Here is a 22,341-nt window from a genome sequence, read left to right as displayed (position 1 = left end):
TCCACCTCTCTTTTTTCTTTTTCTTTTATTCTTCCCCATAATGTAATAAGAATAGCTATTCTTATCCTATCTTGAATATATTTAATTTCCAAGTGTTGTTAGAGATCGAACAAAATACTTATCACGAGAGCAAATCAAACAATAAGTTTATGCAAGTAACAAAAACCTCTTTCTTCTAAATCATGAAATGGGCTACTTTGTTTATGGTTTCTTGTGTTCTCATGTTCTTCGTTATGAACAATATCAATGGTATTTTAACTCTTGTTGCATTTATCAATTTATCTAAAATTGTTTCTCTACAATTAATTTAAAACTTTCTTGTCATTGTCATAAAACAATAGAGGTGGAAAGTATCCATGTGGAGCAAGCAGGAGTATGTGAATTCACAGGAGAATTCCCTGGCAAATGTGGCAATAACGGAAGAAAATGTGCGTAGAAGCGATGAATAAAAAAGGCAGTCCAGGAGAAAACAAGAAAAACTTACGTTGTGAATGTTTTGATAACCCTGTTGTCATCTTGGGTCGTCCCAAACGCATATGCAGATGTCGAAACAATTGCTAAGAAACCAAAACCTCTTTAACTCTAAGTCTTTAATAATGATCTAGAAAATAATCAAGAGAGTATTTGGTGTTGTAAGAAAGTCAGTATAATGTGTTTTCTGATTAGATTAGTTTCGATTATGGCATAAGCTATAAAACCATGACTAGTACTTCAACTTTTGTATGTAGATCTTGATTTTTGTTTGCTCAATTGTTCAATCTAACTTGAAGTTCTTCTATGAGACCACAAAATCAGAGAATTATCCGAACCAAAAAACCTTCTAGATTGGATAATAAACCGGTCAAGATGGTCTCCAACAGAGATGATTACAGGATGAATAACAACATCAAAGCTCTAAACAAATTTGCTTACAGATGTTCCAAAATGAATACTCTACAGTACTTCACTGGTCTTCCAAGATCAATACTTGTCAAAAGGTTAAATGTTTAACTAGGCCAGAAAAATCGACGTTTTGATCACTCTGCTTTTTTCCTCCAGCTACCATGAAACTTTCTCTTTCCCTCTAGAATGAACAAGCGAGACTTGATTAGCCAGATTTTCCATGGCAACTGAGTTACTTCTCTTCATTTTTCTTGAAAAATCTTTGCTTGAGTTTCCTCTCAATGAGAGGCTTTTCCTTATCCGGTTCCGGTTTATCATCATCATGGTGTTTTTAGGGGGCACATTGACAGCACTTTCAACACAGTCACCGGCCTGAGCACAGCCCCATGGTCTTGAAGATGGCCCATCTTCATAAAGCGGTTTAAGCCTCGGGACAATGTTGTTTGATTTGAAGTGTTCTCCTTCCTGTTTGGTGCATATTGGACACAGTGGGTCATTGCGTTGAATCTTTGGAGTTGATTGGTCAAGACATTCCACGTGAAAGACATGTTGACATGAAAGCACTCCTGTGACAGGCATGTCTCGGTTTCTTACAATGGACCGAGATCCCCACGGAGATTTCTGCGAGAGGTATCTGTTACACAGTCCGCATTTAAATGTACTTGAAGCTGCTACTTGTTGTGCTTTGGTAGAGTTATTATTCCAATCAAGAACTGGCTCAGGAACATCCACAGAATCAATGCTGCTTGGGGTCCCGCTGCTCCAACTGCAGGCATCCGCAGAATCAGATGCTGTATCCCTAACATTATCAGAAGGATGCAGTATAGGATGAACCGGCTTAGACAAGAAAAAGCGCCGGCTTGAGGAGTTACGACCAGGTTCAGAGTCACCAATACCGACATTTCTTGATGTACCTGGTAGTTGCTTAACAATCTGATCTGCATAGAGAAATGAAAAAACAAAAAGATACACTGTTCAAGTTCCGTAGATGTAAATATCATAAAGAGGAGAATGTGAATTTGAGTGCAACAAACCTCTTCTTGTAGCAGATTCAAAATCGTTAGGTGTCCAATGAAGAGCTTGAGAAAGGTCGGGACTACGAAGAACATTAGCATTTGATGATGTGGAAGATCCATAACAGCTAATACCATCCATTAATCCATGGACGTCCCATCTCGATGAAGGAGGAGAGAAACTTGTATTAGTCCTCCAATAAGGCTCATGCAGGCCAAATGAAAAGTCCCCACTTGTAGAATTTGATCTATCTGACTTCGCAGCTACACAACAGAGCGAACCCATACTTTAACTTCTATTCACTCGATAGACCCTTTCGCTAAAAACACCTCAAGCTGACAACAGTATAGCTTCTCAATACCAAGCTTAAACACCTCTCCAACTCCATAAACTATGAGACAGATCTCGCAAACACATAATTTGGTTTTGTTCCTTGTTCTTTAGCTTAGCTCACCTGAGTAATCAAAATAGCACCAAAGTTTCAAACTTTCAATCATCAAACAAACATTACACATTGTACAAAAAGCTTACTAGATAAACACCACACAGAACCAATTCACAAAATCAAATCTGGAAACTCATAGAATTAATCTACCTACCCAGCAATCTCTCACTCATCAAACGACAAGCAAAGATCTGAACTTTAGTTTCCAAAATACTTTTTTTCTTCACGAAGAAGATTATCAAGGAAAAAGAACAACCCACATTGTCGAAATTCTGTACCAGAGATTTTCGTTGCAATGCATTATGAAATTTCCAGTGACAACAAAAATGAGTAAAGTAAAGAGCTTACTGCTTCGAAACTCGGAGAGACAAATGAGGAAGAAGATGACTGTTGTCGGAAGAAATTGAACCTACTTGCCGCAAATTCGATCGAAGCCAAAAACCCTAATTTCTTGGAAAGGGGAGAAATCTGCTTCTTCTTTACTTGTACTGTGTCTATCTAACTTTACTTTATCTTTTGTGTTTTTTATGTATATATATTTTTTTAATTTTATTATGAAGTTAAATTTAAAGGTCCCAAAAAGGTAACTCTTTATAAGCAAAGCAGTAATTAATGTAAGTTGAATACTTGAATGTATTTGTTGACAAAATTAAAAAGTTGGAATGCATTTAATTTTGGATGAAAAATGAATTCGTTGAATTTTGAGTCAAAGAAAATTAATACAACACTATGTTCAAATATGCAAATTTTGAATCCTACACTAAACCATGAATATCATTTTTGGTATCAAGTGCCATGCACTTAATAATGAATGAGCAATCAACTGATATATCTAGTCGGAATAATGAAGGATCACATATTTAGAAGAGTTGGGCACTCGTTAGTCGTTTCATTAGCTTTAACTGAAAAAACTACAGGTGAATTAGGGGTAAAAGCTTTATTAGAGTATATTGTTAAGTGTTAACCATAATTGAGTCTGTAAACCGGAATAAACCGGTAAATTATCTATCTGAAATTCCGTGTCGATACATGGCATGGGCTGCTTCAAGCCTTCAAAAGTATGATATCGACTCCAACTCTTTTGAGAGATATTACGACGTTGACTATCAAATTTCTACGCATATTGATATGGATTACAGATAATTTTAATTCTAGTTTCTGATCACTATTTGGAAAAAGAAACTACTTTTGATCATTCTTTATATTTTCGATATGATTGTATTCAAATCTAGCTCACATGCAGAAAACTCCACTAACGAAGACTAATTCAGAGTAGTTGTGTAATTCTAATTCACAGCTACACAATCATCCAAAGCCACCGGACACAAGTGGAATATAACAAAGTCATAATAATTTAGTTTTATTCCTTTTATCAAATATTTCATCAAGTTAGTGTTATTCTATTTGACCAAAAGCCTGTTATATAAAAGACACTAAAAATGCTTAAATAAAAGAAAAATCGTCTGCTGTTTTTTTTTATAATGTCGTTAGCACATTAAAATATTAGTTCACCAAACTATAATGATGGTTGAACATTGATTTTCAATGTAGTTGGTGATAATTTTAAAAAGTTGGTTAAAATACATTTATGTAATTCACCAAAACTACGATCTAATCAGTATAAACGCTAACTTTTGAAGAACAAATAAAACGAAATTATTATGTTTTTCTAAGAAAACTATAATTATTCCGTCATAAAATATTTTAATTTCAGGTACATATATATGTATTTAAATATATATTTTTAAGTAGTAGTTTACGTGCCGTCACGTCCCGAAGAACAGTTAAAAGAGAAAAAGCCACCTGTAATCAGATATTTATATTTAATATATAGACGTTAGCCCCAAAAACTTTGTATTTCTCTGCTTTCAAACCCAAGAAGCCAAAATAAAACCATTGAAGCTAGCAGCAGCCGAAGAAGCGGTCACATTTTCCGGCAAAACAGACAGATCGACCAGTGAAAGCTCCTATCTGTAAGCATTGCATGTTCCCAAGCTCTAATTCAATGAAATGTTGTAGATTCAACAAGTCATGTAAAATGTTTCCTTAATAAGTCGGTGATGTCTCATGGATCTTGATCGGTTGTGTTTGTGTAGTTTTCTTGTCTCAATTTTGCATAAAGAGCTAGAATTGAGGGGAGAGATTTGACCTAATCCCTGTTTCTTGAATAATCTTGTTTCTTGATTTAGCATAGTTGACCAAACAAGTCAAAGGTGTTTATGTCTGAAAATTTGGCTCTTTGATTTTAACTAATGTAGTGCCAAGATCTGATCTTTAGAATTCTCAAGGACTCTGTTTTGTGTGTTTCTTTAGTGTTTGTTGATTATATATAAAGGATCATATGAACAAACTAAGCTCTAAATTATTTTTCATATTTTCTCCAGCTTCCTGAGGCATTGTGATCTCTTGTTAAAATGGCTAGTACTCTGAGGAACATTCATGGTAAGAGATCTAATTTGCAATCTGAGTTTACTGGAAATGGAGGAAGTAAGAGAAGAAATCTTCATGATGAAACAGATCAAAATGTTATTGCTTCAGAAGACACTGTATACCGCTACTTGTGTCCCGTGAAAAAGACCGGGAGCATTATCGGGAAAGGCGGCGAGATTGCTAAGCAGATAAGGTCTGAGACTAAATCAAACATGAGGATAAACGAGGCTTTACCTGGTTGTGAGGAGCGTGTTGTTACCATGTATTCCACTAATGAGGAGTTGAATCATTTTGGAGATGATGGTGAGCTTGTTTGTCCTGCTTTGGATGCTCTTTTCAAGGTTCATGACATGGTTGTAGCGGACGCTGATCAAGATGATGGTACTGATGATGATAATGATCTTGGTGAAAAGCAAACGGTAACCGTGAGGATGCTTGTACCGTCTGACCAAATTGGTTGCGTTATTGGGAAAGGAGGTCAAGTAATCCAGAATCTTCGTAACGACACCAATGCTCAGATTCGTGTTATCAAAGATCATCTTCCTGCTTGTGCTTTGACTTTGAGTCATGATGAGCTTCTTCTGGTGAGATACACTCACAATGATTAGAGAAAAAAGATTTGAATTATGAATTTAGCTAATGATTCTGTGTTTGTTAATTTTCAGATAATTGGAGAGCCTTTGGTTGTTAGAGAAGCTCTTTATCAAGTTGCTTCACTGCTTCATGATAATCCTTCAAGATTTCAACACTTACTCCTGTCTTCTTCAAGTTCTTCCATGCATCAACCTGGTGCAATGTTAATGTCTGCAGCACTGACGAGCTCTCACAGAAACTACGCTGTGCGTAGAGATATAGCAGATGCAAGAGAATTTTGTGTTTGCTTCATCTGTCCAGCTGAAAACGTTGGAGGTGTGATTGGAAAAGGCGGTGGTTTCATTAATCAGATCAGGCAAGAAACTGGTGCTACTATTAGAGTCAATACCTCAGAAACTGATGATGATGATTGCATCATTTTCATATCATCAAAAGAGGTAATGCAAATCTTTTTCTTTTATAAATCATACAAAGATTATTTCATATTTAAACCGACCTTTTTTGTTGTATGTAGTTCTACGAAGATCAATCTCCAGCGGTGAATGCAGCAATACGCTTACAACAGCGATGCAGTGAGAAAGTTGGTAAAGATGCAAATGATTTAGCAATCTCTACGCGTTTACTTGTATCGAGTTCCCAAATCGGGTGTCTCATTGGAAAAGGTGGAGCAGTTATATCTGAGATGAGGAGTGTAACAAGAGCTAATATTCGTATTCTTCAAAAAGAAGATGTACCAAAAATTGCTCGTGAAGATGAAGAGATGGTTCAGGTAATAAACACATTCGGATTGTGTTTGGACTTGGTTTTGTTTCCTTTGTGAAAGTGAAACTAAGCCAATGTTTCCTGTTATATTGCTGTGGTTAGATTACAGGAAGTCCTGATGCCGCTATGAAAGCTCTCACGCAAGTAATCTTGCGATTAAGAGCTAACTCTTTCGACATGGATCATGGACTTGTCTTGCTACCAACATCTTTTCCATATATCCCTCAAGTGACTGAAAGTTCGAGCAAATCCAAATACGCAAAACGCGATGACCACAGTAAACTGGTATGTACTGGTCCACAAGATTTTTTTAAAAAATATCAAATGTAATATGCATCAATCAATCAAAGATATTCACTTAAGTAATTTATATGCTTTTGCAGAATTCGAATTCTAAGAGAAGAAACCATGTTTCTTAAATCAAGAAAACCAATCTTAGAGAGGAAGATTGAGAGTGTTCAGAACTTCAATGTTGATGCAATTTTTATACAATATTATGTTACTTGTAGGAAAAAAAAGTTGTCTATGCAATTCACATAAGAAATGTAAACAAGAGATGGTGTGTTTTCATCTTTGTTCTTTTTTTCTTTTACGTTGGTATACTCTTTGAATTTTCGCAAGTATTTTTTAAAATTTCTATTTCTAGTAACCAACATTTCATTATTCTATTGCATTACATAAAAAATACCAATTCAATACTCTCTACGTTTTTATTGTTTTTGAGATTAATGTCTAGATACTCTGGATCTTTTCCACTTTACTTTGTTCTTGCAAGAATTATACTTTTAGTTCAAGTTAGTGGATGTACACTATAGAGTAGGTGAGAAGAAGAGGACACAAACAAGATTACAGAAGTCTTAGTCATTCATATGAAAAATCTCACGCTTACGCTTTCCATCAGTTTCTTAGTTGTACATCAAATCTCAAAAAAAGAGATGTTGACACTGGAACGTAAGCCCCGTTCAGTTTGGTCAGAAGAAAGACCCAAGTGAATAACTGTTTTGTAACGAACGGCCATATTATCATTCGTCGGAGAGAAGGCTCCAAACACGTGTCTCAGCCATATTATATCATTCGTCCGAGAGAAGGCTCCACACACGTGTCTCAGCCATATGTCTATCCGACGTAAAGATTCTCTCGTTGCCGAGGTTCCGCATCTCTACGGAAAAGTGACCCGCGGACTTATCTGGGCCTGAACTTTGACAAGTTTATAGTCCAATCACTTCGTACAGTGACGAGTTGAACTTACCAAAGTTCAGATGTATATATAAATACACTAGATATCCTCATAATCGTCGATGTGGGATGAAGTTACGTTTGCAAGCTAGAATCTCACCAAATCGGTATTCCTTGGGCCTTGACGGTGCAATAAGAAGAATCGATTCTTAAAAATTGGGACTCTAAAATTGGCGGGTTGAGCCAAGCCCGTGCAATAGTGCAACGCATGGGCGACTCGCGAAAGCCCAGATAGCAAGCTATCTTAGTGAGCTATCTCCCTCAAAAAATAGAGTTAATATCGTGTGGGCCGATGGCCCACATATCAGATATTAAACTGATAAGAACAGATACTACACTTGATCTTAGCCAAAAGGCCGAGAAAGGTATGAATTGTTCGTACGGCTCAGCTTCTATTTTATACCCAAAGCTATGACTAAAGCTCTTCTAAACTATCGATGTGGGACAATTCAAAAAGAACCTCTTGAACAAAAACGCCTATGAAAGACAAAACATCATAAGTTGTCGTCGTGCCTTAAAGCACTGAATTCAATCTGGGTAGCTTTAATCTTTTGAATTTCTTCTCTCTTTCTCTACGAATAAAATATATTCATCATTCTAAAAAAAATCACAGTCAAATTTAGTAAACACTTCAAAGTTTATAGCTTAGATTATTATTTAGCTACGGACATGAATACAATGCCAAAATGAGAATTCTTATTGGTTGTTGTTTGATGTAACAATATAGAGCAGGTACAGAGAGGATAAGCAAAAACACAAGATAACAAATAAATCTTTGCTCATTATATGTCCTCAGCAATAAACCTAAATTCTCTGTCTTTATATGTGAATTCCACAATTAATTATGCTTTAACATTTTTTTTATCTTGTATTCTTCATTATAATCAGCTACTTCAAAGTCTTAACCACTTCTTGAAGTGTTTCACTGTGGAGATTTATATAAACTGCAGACCCTTTTTGTTTAGTAAACAGTCACAGAGCAAAAATGGAAGAAGCAAAGCATAATGAAGCTGAGGAAGCACAAGGGATTGAAGCTAGGGAAGCAAAACAGATTGAAGCTGGGGAAACTTCAAGATCATCTAGGAAATTGATTACTTTTGAGCCAAAGTTGGTTATAAACAAAGGAATATCGGTTCTTGGATTCGTTCTGCGGTTATTTGCTGTTTTTGGAACTATAGGAAGCGCGCTTGCCATGGGAACAACACATGAATCTGTTGTCTCTTTGAGTCAGCTCGTACTTCTGAAAGTTAAATACAGCGACTTACCAACGCTCATGTAAAATATTCAGTGATCAGTATATCGATGAATCATGAATTTGATTGTGTATATATAATAATACTGCTCTGTTTTATAGGTTTTTCGTGGTTGCAAACGCCATTTCTGGTGGATATTTGGTTCTTTCTCTACCTGTGAGTATCTTTCATATCTTCAGTACTCAAGCTAAAACCTCGAGAATCATCTTGCTCGTTGTCGACACGGTAAATATCTCCCTCTTTAAGAGAACAAAACAGGGCACCAAATATCCAACTAACTTGTGACCCAAGAAAGCTAACATTTTAATGAAAACCCATATATAAATTTAAATTTGATCACTCAAAAGTGTTATGATTTATGGTTTCTATATATAATCAGGTGATGCTGGCTTTGGTTAGCTCTGGAGCATCTGCAGCAACAGCCACCGTGTATTTAGCTCACGAGGGGAACACAACTGCTAATTGGCCACCGATCTGCCAGCAATTTGACGGATTCTGTGAACGCATCTCGGGATCTCTCATCGGTTCTTTCTGCGCAGTGATCTTACTCATGCTTATTGTTATCAATTCCGCTATCTCCCTCTCTCGCCACTAAGATATCTATGCACATATATATATCGATCTGATTTTGCAGAGAAATCACGCAAACGAAATGTTTCTTGAATATACATTATTAAGTCTTTTAATTTTATATCTAATGTAACGAGTCCAGAGATTTCATGTGAAGAATGAAGAAAGACATATATACAATACAACTGAATTAAGCAAGAAACTCCACAACATTGTCTATCGATTTCAATGTCTTCTCGTAGTAAAGATAGGACTCGTACACCTTTGGCGTCCGTACATAGAAATCCAACTGTTATATCAAAATTATGAAAGATATCAATATTAACATGTGGTTAAAGTTTGACTTCCATATGATCATGTGTTACAAAACGCAACATTCAGTGTTATTAACAATCAAACCTTAAATTAGCATTAAAAATTACTAATTCTGTTTTTAATTTGTTCATTAATTATATAACGTATACCTCACTCATGTTTTCGACAAGCTCGTTTGCCGCCTGAACGTAATCATTCCGGCGACTCTCCGGCAAGATGTTCATGGCGTTGGTGAGATCCTGAGACAGATAAGCCTGTTTCAATCTTATGTAGAATATAACGTACCTCCACGACATGTGGTCCAACATCTCCCTCATGTCTCTTAATCCTTCAGCCGTCTGTTTTATACGCGCCGCCGCATCCTCAGGTGATAGTCCCGGCATAAAATATTTCTCCTTTATGAATGACCTTGTCCCCCATTTCTCCTGTGCTAATGCTGATGACGTAGCACCGCCGATGACCGTGAATGTTATTAGTGAAGTCAAGGTTCTCCGGCGGGTGAAGATGTCTTGTTGGGGTTCTCCGGTGCAACATACGACGGAGAACGGTTGGTTTACACGGCGATGATAAATTTTCCGGAGGAGATACGGTGGCGGAGTGTTGGTGGTGGTGAAGGAGCTCATTTGATTTTTGTTTTTGTTTTTCTTAAGGATATGAAATGGGAGGAGCTCAAAACTATAATGTCTACTCGGTCTTTCATGTTTTGCCACGTCGGCTGTTATCTCTAAAGTTTTGTATTTTAGAATTTGTGAACATGGGCCCATAAGACTTTAAAGCCCAATATTATGGAAACGACGTCGTCAAATACACTCTGATGACCGAAACGATGTCGTTGACTACGAAATAGAATCAAGTTGTGTTCTCTGTGATGGACATTGTGTTAGTGGTAATCAAATCCGGTGAAAATGGAGCGGAGCCGAGTGACCAGAGAAGCACCGACCGGAACCAGGATCCTGCTTGCTTCACTCTCTGCGATGGTTGCAGAGTCAGTTACGTTTCCGATTGATCTCACAAAGACTAGAATGCAGCTCCATGGTTCGGGATCCGCTTCTGGTGCGCATCGGATTGGCGCTTTCGGAGTCGTATCGGAGATTGCGAGAAAGGAAGGAGTGATTGGTCTCTACAAAGGTCTATCTCCGGCGATTATCAGACACCTGTTCTACACGCCTATCAGAATCATTGGATACGAGAATTTGAAAGGACTCATCGTCAGATCTGAAACTAACAATAGCGAGTCTCTTCCTCTCGCCACAAAGGCTCTCGTCGGAGGATTTTCTGGTGTTATAGCTCAGGTAACGGTGTTTCTTCACCGGTAAATCTTTAGAGTCATGTTTTGACTGTAAATTGGATCTGGATTAACAGTTGCTTAGAGTAGAATTAACATTTCGAATTGAACAATCGATCTCTATGTATAGTTTCCTTTGAATATGTTTCGTAGAAGAAGGTATTAATTAGAAGGAGATTTTGTTTCAAGTTTTATAGGCTTTCAATGTTCGTTTCATTCCAAAGTTAGCTGCTACTTTAGGTTGGTTCAGAGATAAGAACCAATGCAGATCCTAGTCATAGACGTCTCAATGTATTTCACAGATCCTTAATCCAAAATTTGTGCTTGCTTGTTGTCTCCTATGTGTTACAATTAAGTTCTCTCAGATCACTGATTACCTATGGAAACTCGTAGATTTCCGGCGAAGTTAATTATTAAGGATTTTCAATTGTTTTTACGCTACTGAAGTGAGAAATGTAGCTATCTTTTAGGTTGTTGATATCTTTAGAATTGACATTTGAGTGTTGTTTATACCTACACCACACTAAAATGCTTCTTATTGTGTCCATACTAGAAATGCAGGTAGTGGCTAGTCCAGCTGATTTGGTCAAAGTGAGAATGCAAGCAGATGGTAGATTGGTGAGCCAAGGCCTGAAACCGAGGTACTCGGGACCAATCGAGGCTTTTACCAAAATCCTACAATCAGAAGGAGTAAAAGGGTTATGGAAAGGTGTTCTTCCAAACATCCAGAGAGCATTTCTAGTGAATATGGGAGAACTAGCTTGCTATGATCACGCCAAACACTTTGTCATCGATAAGAAGATTGCTGAGGATAACATTTTTGCGCACACTCTTGCTTCTATAATGTCGGGTCTTGCTTCGACAAGTTTGAGTTGTCCAGCTGATGTGGTGAAGACGAGGATGATGAACCAGGGTGAAAATGCTGTGTACAGAAATTCTTACGACTGTTTGGTGAAGACGGTTAAGTTTGAAGGAATAAGAGCTTTGTGGAAAGGTTTCTTCCCGACATGGGCAAGGCTTGGACCGTGGCAGTTCGTGTTTTGGGTCTCCTATGAGAAGTTTAGACTGCTGGCAGGAATCTCTTCCTTCTAGACCTGAGAAACTGGAAAAGCAAATTTGAGATTTGTGTTCTTTAGTTCTTACTTGTTAGTTGTTACACATTTTGTAAGAACCTTGAGAAGTAGCATCAGTTTCTGATTAACGCGAGAAGAGTTATATAAATTTGGGCCCAAAAGTGTAGGCCCATAGATTTATCATTTTTTTTTTGTTGATTAAATTAGATTGGACATCCTAAGCAAAAAAATATTTTAAAAAGTAAGAGATTAATAAAATATTCCATAGAAATGTAATATGTGAATTTCAAAATTGCAATTAAAAAAAGTCGTGATGTTTGGCACATACAAAATATTATATGATAATGGAATAATATTAGATTTATCATTTATGTATATCGTATGTATATTTAAGTTAGAAAATTTTGTGTGTCATTTGTCCATGTATTAAATCGAAATTTGGCGCGTGGAAATCGTTGCCCAAACATATTGACGTCATTTTTCTTCTTCTTCTCCTCTATAATAAAGTAGACTTCTGTGAACGCGAAAAAAAAAAAAAAAACTGTATCCAATTTTCTGATTTCGTTTTTCCTTCTTTCCTTCAATAAGTAACTCTACACTGAATCAACTCCTCTGATTTCTCGATAAAAATCTAGAGGCAAGATTCCCCACGGAATTAAGGTACTCTTTATTTCTGAAAACTCTTTGATGTTTACCCAGAATAAGCAAACGTGACAAATCATCTTTTGTTTATTTAGCTTAACTATTACTGGGGTTTCTTCAATTTAAACGTAATTGAAGTTTATCCAGAAGAAGTACTGATGAATTATCTTGTTAATTCAGCCTAATTAGTTACCGGGTTTTCTTCGATTTAGACTGTTTTAGCTGGTTGAATCGTCACTTTATAGATCATTAGCCAATTTAAGCTATTAAAGTTTTAAACTTTTTCTTCTGATTCGTTGAACGTCATTGTCCAATTCAGACCACTTTACTGATTTGATCAGAGAGAATTGTCTTTCTTCAAAGTAATTTTCTACACTGATCTCATTGATTACGTCACTCTCTCTATTGATGTTTCTTTCTCTATAATATTGGCCTTAGGTTTCTTTGTTAACCTCTCCATTGAAGATATGGGGGAACTAAACGGAGTCATCATTCCGACTATAGACTTGGAAGAGGTTTCTGATAAGATTCTGAATCAGAAAATCCGTGAAGCCAGTGAGAGATGGGGATGTTTCAGGGTGATAAACCATGGAGTTTCATTGTCTTTGATGGCTGAGATGAAGAAGACTGTTATTGATCTCTTTCAACGTCCATACGAGGTGAAAGTGCGTAACACCGATGTGCTCCTAGGGAGTGGTTACAGAGCTCCAAACGAAATCAATCCTTACTATGAAGCATTAGGTCTCTATGACATGGCTTCTCCTCATGCTGTCAATACCTTTTGTGACCAACTCGAAGCTTCTGCAGATCAAAGGTTAACTTCTTTTTCTTTGGTCTAAAATGATGGAACATTGATTTTATGTCTTGATGGAGTTTGAGGGTTGCAGGGAGATTATGGTGAAGTATGCGAAGGCTATCAATGGACTTGCAACGGATTTAGCGAGGAAATTAGCAGAGAGTTACGGGCTGGTTGAGACCGACTTTTTCAAAGAATGGCCGAGCCAGTTTCGGATTAACAAATATCATTTTAAACCCGAAACAGTCGGGAAACTCGGTGTGCAACTACACACGGATTCAGGGTTCTTGACGATTCTTCAAGATGATGAAAATGTTGGTGGACTTGAAGCTATGGACAATTCTTCAGGAACCTTTTTCCCCATAGACCCGTTGCCAAACACGCTTGCTATCAACCTCGGGGACATGGCTACGATATGGAGCAACGGAAGATTGTGCAATGTGAAGCATAGAGTGCAATGCAAAGAAGCAACAATGAGGTATTCCATCGCCTCGTTCTTATTAGGACCAATGGATACAGATTTGGAACCTCCAAGTGAGTTTGTGGATGCAGAACATCCGCGACTATACAAGCCTATTAGTCACGAAGGGGTACGAAATATTAGAATGACTAAAAAATTGCATGATGGAGAAGCTCTCAAGCTTATAACCCATGCAGGACTAGATAAATGACCTAAATGGCATTTTAAGATGGTAGCGCTATGGAGCCAGAAAACAGCAATTTCTTACCTAAGAATGAGAAATAAAGATGTATTAAAATGTATTACCTATTGGATTGTTGCAATATATGATCTTTTTTACCTTGAGATCTTTGTGGATGCAATACTACTACTATTGATCCTCTGTTTGTTGGTGGTACTTCTAGAGAAATTTTTTTTTATCAAAATCATATTTAGTTACTATGGAGTTAATTCTGTTTTTATAGTTCTAAAGCTCTGTTTTTCTTTGCTTCCAAGTTTCAAAATATTCTACTAAAGGTTGCTTATAATGTACCATATTTTTTGATCGAATAAAATTTTACATTCTCTCAAGAAAAAGAAAATTACTATATAGTTAATTAAAGATGGAGTCCGGAAGTAAACAGCCTGGTTTGGTCCCAAATCGCCACTTGTACTTGATCCTGAGCCTTATCTCCAAACCATTGGTAGATTGATCTACTTGGCCAGTAACAAGAACTAATTTTTGCATATTGTGTGTATGTGTTGGCACAAATTATGCAAGAACCATCGGCGTGCAGCTTTAAGAGTAGTTGGATATCTAAAATGCATAGGAGGCAGATGCACCTTCCTTGGTGGCTCTAGATCCGGCCCATGACGCCACATGTATCTCAAACCGCTAAGAGGTGGCGTTGCGTTGTCTTCTTATATCTTTCAAAAACAAAGGAACCAATATCTTTCATTTTTGTTTTACCGGTTGACTCTAATAGTTGCATCCCTATGCAAATTCGTATTTGCATGTATGATGTATCTATATGATGTTAACACAAAGGAACCACATTATGCCCGTAGTGTCACATTCACGTGGAAAGCGTGGAGAGTATTTTATTAATTACTACGGCAGACTTCTGTGCATGGTCGAAAATACTTCGACTTCTTTATATAATAATCTCGCCTTCGATAAGTCATCTTACAATACATTTACTCCTTCGTTTTTCTCGAGAAATCTAGAGATAATTAATAAGGATCCCGACGAAATTAAGGTACTCTTTATTTCTGATTTCTGAAAACTCTTTGAGTAGATCATATAAAGAAAATAAACCATTTCTGAAAACTCATCATTGCTAGGGTTTCTTCGACTTATATGTAATTCTTTTTTCTCTGATGACTGTTTTTAGCTGTCCAAATTGCTTGACTAGAGAAAAGCCTTTTCATTGAAGATAATGGCGGAAGTAAATGGAGTCATTCCAACAATAGACTTGGAAGAGGTTAATGATCAGATTCTGAATGAGAAAATCCGTGAAGCGAGTGAGAGATGGGGATGTTTCACGGTGATAAACCATGGAGTTTCTTTGTCTTTGATGGCTGAGATGAAGAAGACTGTTAGAGATCTCCATGAACGTCCATATGAGATGAAACTGCGAAACACCGATGTGTTACTAGGGAATGGTTACAAGCCTCTAAGTGAGTTCAATCCTTTTTATGAATCATTTGGTCTTTTTGACATGGCATCTCCTCAAGCTGTCAATAGTTTTTGTGATAAACTCGACGCCTCGCCAGATCAAAGGTTAATTTATCTTTTTTATAATGTTTTTGATGACGTCGTTATCATTTTTTGTACAATTATATTGGTCCCAATAACAGTTTTGGATCCATCAAAAATGTTTGAAACATTAATATATGCTGTCTTTTTTTTTTTTGGTTGTTGGCTTGCAGGGAGATTTTGCTAAAGTATGCAAAAGCTACTGATGATCTTGCGAGGAGTCTAGCAAGGAGATTAGCGGAGAGCTACGGAGTGGTAGAGCCCAATTTTTTGAGAGGATGGCCAAGCCAATTTCGGATGAACAAATATCATTTTAAACCGGATTCTGTTGGAAAACTCGGTGTGATATTACACACGGATCCTGGTTTCTTGACAATTCTTCAAGGTGATGAGGATGTTGGTGGACTTGAAGCCATGGACAACTCTTCAGGATCCTTTTTCCCCATACACACATTGCCGAACACGCTTCTTGTCAACCTTGGTGACATGGCTACGGTGGGATGATATCACCCGTAGTTAGTATATAGTTCCAAAAATATGTTGAACATGAAAATTAAACTTTATTTTTTTTGGTTTTTGAAACTTTATGATAGATATGGAGCAATGGAAGGTTATGCAATGTGAAGCATAGAGTGCAATGCATAGAGGCAAAAATGAGGATTACTATTGCTTCGTTCCTATTAGGACCAGTGGATAGAGATCTTGAAGCTCCAGATGAATTTGTGGATGCTGAACATCCGCGACTATACAAGCCTATCAGTGACGGAGGACTAAGAAAGATTAGACTTAGCAAGCATCTTCATGCTGGCGAATCTCTCAAGTTCATAACCATAAATGAGTTAAGTGACGTCCCAAAGATAGATTAAGCGGACTATTAAATGTACCAACATATATCTGTCTTCAAATATTTTAATTCTCATATTTTTATTTTTTGTTACCCTGAATAATGTAATAAATTTCGTTGTGCTTATAGTATCACGCACGCTTTCTATTCCAGTCATCCCGCTCGAATATACATGCATACGAGTTACAATGATAAGACAATGTATTATATATATGAATATAATTAAATGTAATCAATAATTCAAGGGCTTATATATAATAAGATAAGACATAGGAGAATGGAAACAAGGCTCCATCAACATGGTCCTAACACATGGTGTGTCAAGCTAGAGCTGTGCGGTAGTTGAGACTGCATTAATCTGCCAGGACCTTGAATGTCTGGCCAGAACTTAATCCGTCATACGCAAGAGATACATGTCAGAACTTATCACTTTCTTCAATAACAAGAAAGCATAGGTTTTCTTAATTTGGAAAATGATGTTATTTATTTTTCGAATGAGACTCGAATCCCGTGAAAAATGTTTTAGCACATTCCAATATCTCACCAACCAGACGAGCGTTTTATCAATTTTAGACATTTAAATAATATTTTATTAATTGATATTAAATACTCTCGTATCTAGCAAGAAAGAAGATTGAACCAACCATGCAAAAAAGTCTTTCGTAGGTGTTGGGTGTTTTAGCTGTCTCGATATAAACGTGACTCTTTCTCTCGTAATCCCACGTGATTCACCCTTTAAGTTTTCACATACTATTTGTTTTTTCCTGCTTGTTGAAACGTCTTTGTCGAATTAACTACTTAATTAATTTGATCAATGATGAGAGAGAGAATGTCTTTGGTTTACGTCATTTGTTACGCCATTCTCTCGGAGGAGGCTATTCTTTATAACATTGGACAAAGGTTAAAATAGATATGGAGCAACGGGAATTGTGCAATGTGAAGCGTATAGAGTGAAATAAATGCATAGACGCAAAAGTGAGAATTTCAATCTTCTCATTCCTATTAGGACCAGTGGATAGAGATCTTAAAGCTCCAGATTAATCTGTGGATGCTGAACATCCACGACTATACAAGCCTATAAGCGACAGATGATTAAGAAAGATTAAACTGAGCATGAATCTGCATGCCGGCAAATCTCTCAAGTTTATATAAACATCAAAGACTTAAACGACCCAAAAATAGATTTAGGCTCCGATAATATATACGAACCAATAATATTCCCTAGCTTATCAGCCTTCTCAGAAAAAGAAAAAAAATGTCATCACTTGTGCTGTAATATTTGTTTGGATTTTGTACCAAATCTTATTTTATTATTTCAGGTTAATTAGATAAGTAATTAAACTTCAGAATGTAACATATTAACCCATCACTTTACTTAACCCATCGAGAATCAGGTTCAATTTTAAATTAACATACTTTTGTAGAAATTATAAAAGATAATTAATAGTTCAGGGGCTTATTTGCTAATCACGTGCTCATGTTTTTAGTTGACGACGACAAACCCTAGCGAGTTTATCCTAACTCGACTCGCGATCTGACTCACCGATTTTGGAATCAAAAGACGGTGGGTGTTGTAAGCAGCGACGATAGATAGTATTCACCGAGATCAGATAGATTTCTAAAGGTAATAAACAATTTGATGATCAGTTCCAGTTCTTGATTAGGAATTGTAGGGCTAGGAACAATGATGAACATAGAAGAAGGTTTTTATTTATTTATTCAAAAACATAAAAGAAGATGAATTCTTACAACAATCAAAGTTCATCTGAAACATCAACTAGCTTCAGCCCTGTTTTCCAATCTTCACAAATCCTAACAAAAGGAGGGATTTTGATTGTCTTAGCTTGACAACCATGGAGCGGAGCTCTAAGAAAACAAGGCTCCATCGACATGGCCCTAACACATGGTGGGTTTGGAGTTTTCTTGTCCCTTGGCTCGTAGAGTATCCATGGCTTTAACCCTCCAAGACCTTGAGCTACATATCCAAATGTAGACCTTGTGCTTGTCACAAGTTCATCGGTTAGGCTAAGGAGATAGATCTCGGCGAGTGCCTTTTGGTCGTGAAGCTTCTTGTCTGTTTGTTGAATCTTTTCTCCACTTGGCTGATAAACTTCTATTGTTTCTCCTGTCGAACTTGCTTGTTCCAAAAACATGTTCTTTAGGTGATCAGAGTACTCTGGATGCAGAGATGTGACCAAGACAGCTTTAAGTTTCGGGCTTCTTGATGAATTAGTGACTTGTGATTATGGTGTGGCCAGTTCAGGCAAAAGTTTCTCTCTTTGTGTACAGGCTAAGATCTGGTCCATTACATGTTGAAAATATCCAACTGGCTTGCTAAAAACTCGTACTTGAATCCCAAGTCTCTCGTCTGCTCTTGATAAGTAGGCATTGTATGATCTAGTGACCATACCCCAAACTTGGTTTGTCGGGTGAAAAAGATAGCGAGCCAAATGGTGAAAGACGGTTTCTTTCTGTGGGAATAGTTTGATGAGTTTGGTTTGGAAACTAGGGATCATCCATAGAGATGGAACAAAGTAAAGGTTGGATTTCACGACGAGCCAAGTGACTTTATCAAGGAAAGCTTGATCTTCTTCACAGAAGAACTTTTTGTCATGATCCCTGGAATCATGGAAAATATCAAGATAAAGATGTGACGGTATTATTGAAGTTGAGTTAATGCCATGATTCTTCAACATTGTTCCGTAACATCGCGAGTGTTCCCTGTTGAAGCTATCTAACTGATCATTCAATGGAAAATCTAGAGGAAGTAACCAGGAAGTTTCGGGGAAAGGCTCGCAGAAGAGGTCAGTTATATCGTTCCGTTGGTCAACAAGCATGACTCTATCTGTCAAGAGAGCATAGAGGAAGACAGAAACCAGAGAAAGCATTCTGTTTCCTAGACCAAACATAGGCATCCACACTACATACCGACATTCATCACCAGAGCTGCTTAATTCATTGTGACCAAGCTGCTTTGTAGCTCTCTTGTAAGCTTTTGTGCCAGGCCCGCAACGCTTGTGAAGCATCTCGTAGCTTCTAAGCTTAGAAACAATATGTCTAGATGGTTTGTATGGTGAAGGCTTGCTCATAGACTGATCATACCTACTTAAGCAAGATTTCTCTTCAAACCCTGTAGCAAGAAGCCCTCCTAGCAGTTTCTCACTTTGTTGTTCAGAATCATTTAAACCTTTTCAACATGAAAGAAAGTGAGCATTTCTCTTTATTTGAAATAAATTAACCCCAAAAATTGAAGGATCTTGTTACCGTTGGTTGGAAGATCATACTTGTGGCGGTAGGATATGTTGGAGGATGGTAGTAGTAGCACCAAGCAAAGTACTAAGCAAGTGGCGATTGCTATCGTGAGCTTTATCATATTGGAGATATGTTTTCTTCCTGTTTTCTACTTTGTTGCATAGATTTATGGTTTCATGTTATGGTCATCACGAGGTGAAAGATATCTTATAGGTTTGCATGAATCATTTGAAATCTTAGGTACTAACTTGTAGTACTAAAAAGACATGTTAAGAGATCTAATTTAATAATCAGTTTATTTGCATGCCAATGTTTAATAATTACTATGTTAATTTTTTTTATTTTGAAACAACTTTTAGTAATACTAAAATGATTTTATGGAAGAGAATACTGTATATATATCACTATTTATGATTCAATAATATGTTTCCAAAATTTAATACACTTTTAATTACTAAAAATTATATTTACTTTTGTGGAATATAATATGTAAATTTGTATTCACTAAAATTTATAACTAAATATAATTTCTATAAACCATATGAAATGACTCCCATATATTGTTTGAGAAGTGTTTTTAGTGATTTCAATATCACTTAATTTGTAGTAAGGTTTTTTCTTTGTAGTAGTTGGAGTTATCATTCTTCGCCAAAGTGAAGGAAAAAAATCTTGAAGAAAGGCATGTTATAATTATTTAAATTTAAACTACTATATAGAAATCATTAAATTAATAAATAAAACTTTGAATTTAGTGATCCAAGTACACACACAAAAATAAAAGCTAGTGGATTTCAGATCAAACAACACAAAGTAATAAAAAAATTTGATTTCTAATTTGAATCAACTAGCTTAAGACCCGTGATCCGATCCTCACAATACATAACAAAAGGGGTGATGTTCACTTTCTTAGCTTGACAACCATAGAGTGGAGCTCTAAGGAAACATGGCTCCATTGACACGGCACGAACACATGGTGGCTCAGGAGCTGTGTGGTTCTTTGGCTTGTAGAGTATCCATGGCTTTAATCCTCCAAGACCTTGAGCAACGTATCCGAACGTAGACGAGTCGCTCGTGACAATGTAATCCGTTAAACTTAAGAGATATATCTCAGCGAGTGCCTTTTGGTCATGAAGCTTATTGTCTGTTTGCTGATATATTTCTTGACTTGGTTGGTAAATTTGTATTATCTCTCCTGTTGAACTCGGGCCTTTCCAATACATTTGCCTTAGAATCTCCGAGTACTCTGGGTAAAGAGAAGTGACAAGAACAGCTTTAAGTTTCGAGCTTCTTGATGTGTTAGTGACTTGTGTTTCTAAGACAAACACTTCAGGTAATAGTTTCTCTCTTTGTGTACAGGCTAAGATCTGGTCCATGACATGTTGGAAATATCCAGCCGGCTTGCTAAAAACTCGTACTTGAATCCCAAGTCTCTCATCAGCTCTTGATAAATAACCATTATAGGATCTTGTGATCATGCCCCAAACTTGGTTAGTCGGGTGAAAAAGATAGCGAGCCAAATGGTGAAAGACGGTTTCTTTCTGTGGGAATAGCTTGCTTAATTCTGACTGAAAAGAAGGGATCAACCATAGAGATGGGATAAAGTAAAGATTCGAGTTGAAGACCAACCAAGGGACTTGCCTGATGAGAATTTGGTCACTTTCACAGAAGAACATCTTATCATAATCGTCGTAATCGTGAATAAGATAAAGACAGAGGTACGAGGGGATGATGCTTTCTGTTGTAGTTGAGTTAATGGCATGATTCTTCAACATTGTTCCGTAACAGCGCGGAGATTCCTTGTTGAAGCTATCTAATTGATCTGTTAGTGGAAAATCCAGAGGGAGTAGCCAGGAAGTACCTGGAAAAGGCTCACAGAAGAGGTCACTTATGTCCGTACGTTGGTCAACAAGCATGATTCTGTCAGTCAAGAGAGCATAGAGAAACAGAGAAGCAAGAGTAAGTATTCTGTTTCCTAGCCCATAAACAGCAATCCACACAATGTATCTGCATTCACCAACAGATTTGGTTGAATGATTCTCATCATCATGACCAAGAATCTCCGTTGCTTTCTTGTAAGCTTCTGTGCCTGGACCGCAACGCTTGTGAAGCATCTCATAGCTTCTAAGCTTAGAGACGAGATATCTGGATGGTTTGTATGGTGAAGGCTTGCGATACAAGGAAGACTCATACCTACTCAAGCAAGAATCTTCATCAAAATCAGCTGTTAAAAGCCCTCCTAACAGTTTATCCTTTGATTTCCTGGAATCCTTTGAACCTAAGAAAAATGAAATATTGAGTCAAAGGAGAAAACTTGAGTAACAACAGCAAGACCTAAAGATTAAAGATTTTACCGTTGGTTGTAGCATCCAGAAGCTGGTAATTGAAAATATTGAAGAATGAGAGTTGCATCACTGACAAAAGAAATAAACAAGTGACGACTGTTATCACGACCTTCATCTTCTTATCTCATTAAGAAGCAATGTTGAATTTATTTTGACCAATCCCAAACTTTTTTTTTTGGTTTTTTTACCAAACCCAAACTTGTTGTTACCAAGTACCAACTATCATTATCAAATTTTAAACCATTTTATAATAGTTCTTTTTTAATTTATGGCGAATTCAAAGGAAACAAAAGAGTATTTCACTGCACATATAAAGAGAATGTCTTTCCAAACTTAAAATATAATATATAAAAAAGAAATTATTATTTTAATTTTTGAATGTCTACAAAATAAAGACACCACGTCATA

At 36.8% G+C, this 22,341-nt stretch overlaps 9 protein-coding genes, 1 long non-coding RNA gene, 2 other non-coding genes and 1 pseudogene across 19 annotated transcripts; 6 read left to right on the top strand and 7 right to left on the bottom strand.

Moving 5' to 3' along the window:
* The first annotated feature begins 116 nt into the window (after positions 1 to 116).
* On the top strand, positions 117 to 569 carry SCRL28 (annotated as a pseudogene). Its single transcript has 2 exons — positions 117 to 249; positions 342 to 569.
* Positions 570 to 595: 26 nt separating this feature from the next.
* Positions 596 to 2,847, bottom strand: AT1G14180 (RING/U-box superfamily protein). Of its 2 annotated transcripts, none has more exons than NM_101283.6 (3): positions 2,690 to 2,847; positions 1,917 to 2,350; positions 596 to 1,820 (listed from the first exon to the last, which is right to left on the bottom strand). In NM_101283.6, the coding sequence occupies exons 2-3, from the start codon at positions 2,179 to 2,181 to the stop codon at positions 1,039 to 1,041; spliced, it is 1,047 nt and encodes a 348-aa protein (NP_563938.5). In that variant the 5' UTR covers positions 2,182 to 2,350; positions 2,690 to 2,847; the 3' UTR covers positions 596 to 1,038. The 2 variants fall into 2 exon arrangements, with proteins under 2 accessions (NP_563938.5, NP_973821.4); NM_202092.4 differs by having other exon boundaries at positions 804 to 1,815.
* Positions 2,848 to 4,095: 1,248 nt separating this feature from the next.
* AT1G14170 (RNA-binding KH domain-containing protein) lies at positions 4,096 to 6,825 on the top strand. 3 transcript variants are annotated; one of them, NM_101282.4, is made up of 7 exons: positions 4,096 to 4,314; positions 4,726 to 4,783; positions 4,859 to 5,355; positions 5,437 to 5,802; positions 5,880 to 6,134; positions 6,230 to 6,412; positions 6,511 to 6,825. In NM_101282.4, exons 2-7 carry the CDS (start codon positions 4,756 to 4,758, stop codon positions 6,544 to 6,546), a joined length of 1,365 nt encoding a protein of 454 aa, NP_172869.2. In that variant the 5' UTR covers positions 4,096 to 4,314; positions 4,726 to 4,755; the 3' UTR covers positions 6,547 to 6,825. The 3 variants fall into 3 exon arrangements, with proteins under 3 accessions (NP_172869.2, NP_001117282.1, NP_001031044.1); NM_001035967.2 differs by having other exon boundaries at positions 4,162 to 4,314; positions 4,883 to 5,355; positions 6,511 to 6,775; NM_001123810.2 differs by having other exon boundaries at positions 4,726 to 5,355.
* Positions 6,826 to 7,536: 711 nt separating this feature from the next.
* Positions 7,537 to 7,733, bottom strand: AT1G05063. The gene has a single exon (NR_143391.1). It is a non-coding gene; the product is annotated as an uncharacterized misc_RNA (transcript).
* On the bottom strand, positions 7,540 to 7,734 carry U2.14. Its single transcript, NR_138828.1, has one exon. It is a non-coding gene; the product is annotated as an other RNA (small nuclear RNA).
* Positions 7,735 to 8,160: 426 nt separating this feature from the next.
* Positions 8,161 to 9,447, top strand: AT1G14160 (Uncharacterized protein family (UPF0497)). The gene is made up of 3 exons (NM_101281.3): positions 8,161 to 8,638; positions 8,718 to 8,841; positions 8,996 to 9,447. The coding sequence occupies exons 1-3, from the start codon at positions 8,349 to 8,351 to the stop codon at positions 9,209 to 9,211; spliced, it is 630 nt and encodes a 209-aa protein (NP_172868.1). The 5' UTR covers positions 8,161 to 8,348; the 3' UTR covers positions 9,212 to 9,447.
* On the bottom strand, positions 9,186 to 10,208 carry PnsL2 (PsbQ-like 2). 2 transcript variants are annotated; one of them, NM_101280.3, is made up of 2 exons: positions 9,651 to 10,208; positions 9,186 to 9,475 (listed from the first exon to the last, which is right to left on the bottom strand). In NM_101280.3, the coding sequence occupies exons 1-2, from the start codon at positions 10,122 to 10,124 to the stop codon at positions 9,377 to 9,379; spliced, it is 573 nt and encodes a 190-aa protein (NP_563937.1). In that variant the 5' UTR covers positions 10,125 to 10,208; the 3' UTR covers positions 9,186 to 9,376. The 2 variants fall into 2 exon arrangements, with proteins under 2 accessions (NP_563937.1, NP_973820.1); NM_202091.2 differs by having other exon boundaries at positions 9,454 to 10,156.
* Positions 10,209 to 10,375: 167 nt separating this feature from the next.
* Positions 10,376 to 12,082, top strand: UCP3 (Mitochondrial substrate carrier family protein). The gene is made up of 2 exons (NM_101279.2): positions 10,376 to 10,793; positions 11,348 to 12,082. Exons 1-2 carry the CDS (start codon positions 10,407 to 10,409, stop codon positions 11,876 to 11,878), a joined length of 918 nt encoding a protein of 305 aa, NP_172866.1. The 5' UTR covers positions 10,376 to 10,406; the 3' UTR covers positions 11,879 to 12,082.
* Positions 12,083 to 12,237: 155 nt separating this feature from the next.
* On the top strand, positions 12,238 to 14,285 carry AT1G14130 (2-oxoglutarate (2OG) and Fe(II)-dependent oxygenase superfamily protein). Its single transcript, NM_101278.5, has 3 exons — positions 12,238 to 12,519; positions 12,940 to 13,315; positions 13,389 to 14,285. Exons 2-3 carry the CDS (start codon positions 12,969 to 12,971, stop codon positions 13,966 to 13,968), a joined length of 927 nt encoding a protein of 308 aa, NP_172865.1. The 5' UTR covers positions 12,238 to 12,519; positions 12,940 to 12,968; the 3' UTR covers positions 13,969 to 14,285.
* A 634-nt stretch (positions 14,286 to 14,919) lies between these two features.
* AT1G14120 (2-oxoglutarate (2OG) and Fe(II)-dependent oxygenase superfamily protein) lies at positions 14,920 to 16,613 on the top strand. 3 transcript variants are annotated; one of them, NM_001332106.1, is made up of 4 exons: positions 14,920 to 14,995; positions 15,173 to 15,519; positions 15,669 to 15,990; positions 16,089 to 16,613. In NM_001332106.1, exons 2-4 carry the CDS (start codon positions 15,176 to 15,178, stop codon positions 16,359 to 16,361), a joined length of 939 nt encoding a protein of 312 aa, NP_001322167.1. In that variant the 5' UTR covers positions 14,920 to 14,995; positions 15,173 to 15,175; the 3' UTR covers positions 16,362 to 16,613. The 3 variants fall into 3 exon arrangements, with proteins under 3 accessions (NP_001322167.1, NP_172864.1, NP_001322168.1); NM_101277.3 differs by having other exon boundaries at positions 15,131 to 15,519; NM_001332107.1 differs by having other exon boundaries at positions 15,152 to 15,519; positions 16,089 to 16,491.
* A 537-nt stretch (positions 16,614 to 17,150) lies between these two features.
* Positions 17,151 to 17,358, bottom strand: AT1G05053. Its single transcript, NR_138827.1, has one exon. It is a non-coding gene; the product is annotated as an other RNA (long non-coding RNA).
* Positions 17,359 to 18,093: 735 nt separating this feature from the next.
* Positions 18,094 to 19,712, bottom strand: FUT9 (fucosyltransferase 9; the record flags this gene model as incomplete). Its single annotated transcript, NM_101276.3, has 3 exons — positions 18,094 to 18,513; positions 18,631 to 19,526; positions 19,604 to 19,712. The coding sequence occupies 3 exons, from the start codon at positions 19,710 to 19,712 to the stop codon at positions 18,094 to 18,096; spliced, it is 1,425 nt and encodes a 474-aa protein (NP_172863.3).
* A 709-nt stretch (positions 19,713 to 20,421) lies between these two features.
* FUT8 (fucosyltransferase 8) lies at positions 20,422 to 22,048 on the bottom strand (the record flags this gene model as incomplete). Its single annotated transcript, NM_001084062.1, has 2 exons — positions 20,422 to 21,866; positions 21,943 to 22,048. 2 exons carry the CDS (start codon positions 22,046 to 22,048, stop codon positions 20,422 to 20,424), a joined length of 1,551 nt encoding a protein of 516 aa, NP_001077531.1.
* Positions 22,049 to 22,341: the final 293 nt, after the last annotated feature.

The sequence above is a fragment of the Arabidopsis thaliana genome (genome assembly GCF_000001735.4).
Source record: "Arabidopsis thaliana chromosome 1 sequence".
In the NCBI taxonomy this organism is placed as follows: domain Eukaryota; kingdom Viridiplantae; phylum Streptophyta; class Magnoliopsida; order Brassicales; family Brassicaceae; genus Arabidopsis; species Arabidopsis thaliana.
This window is presented reverse-complemented; position numbering and strand designations above follow the sequence as displayed.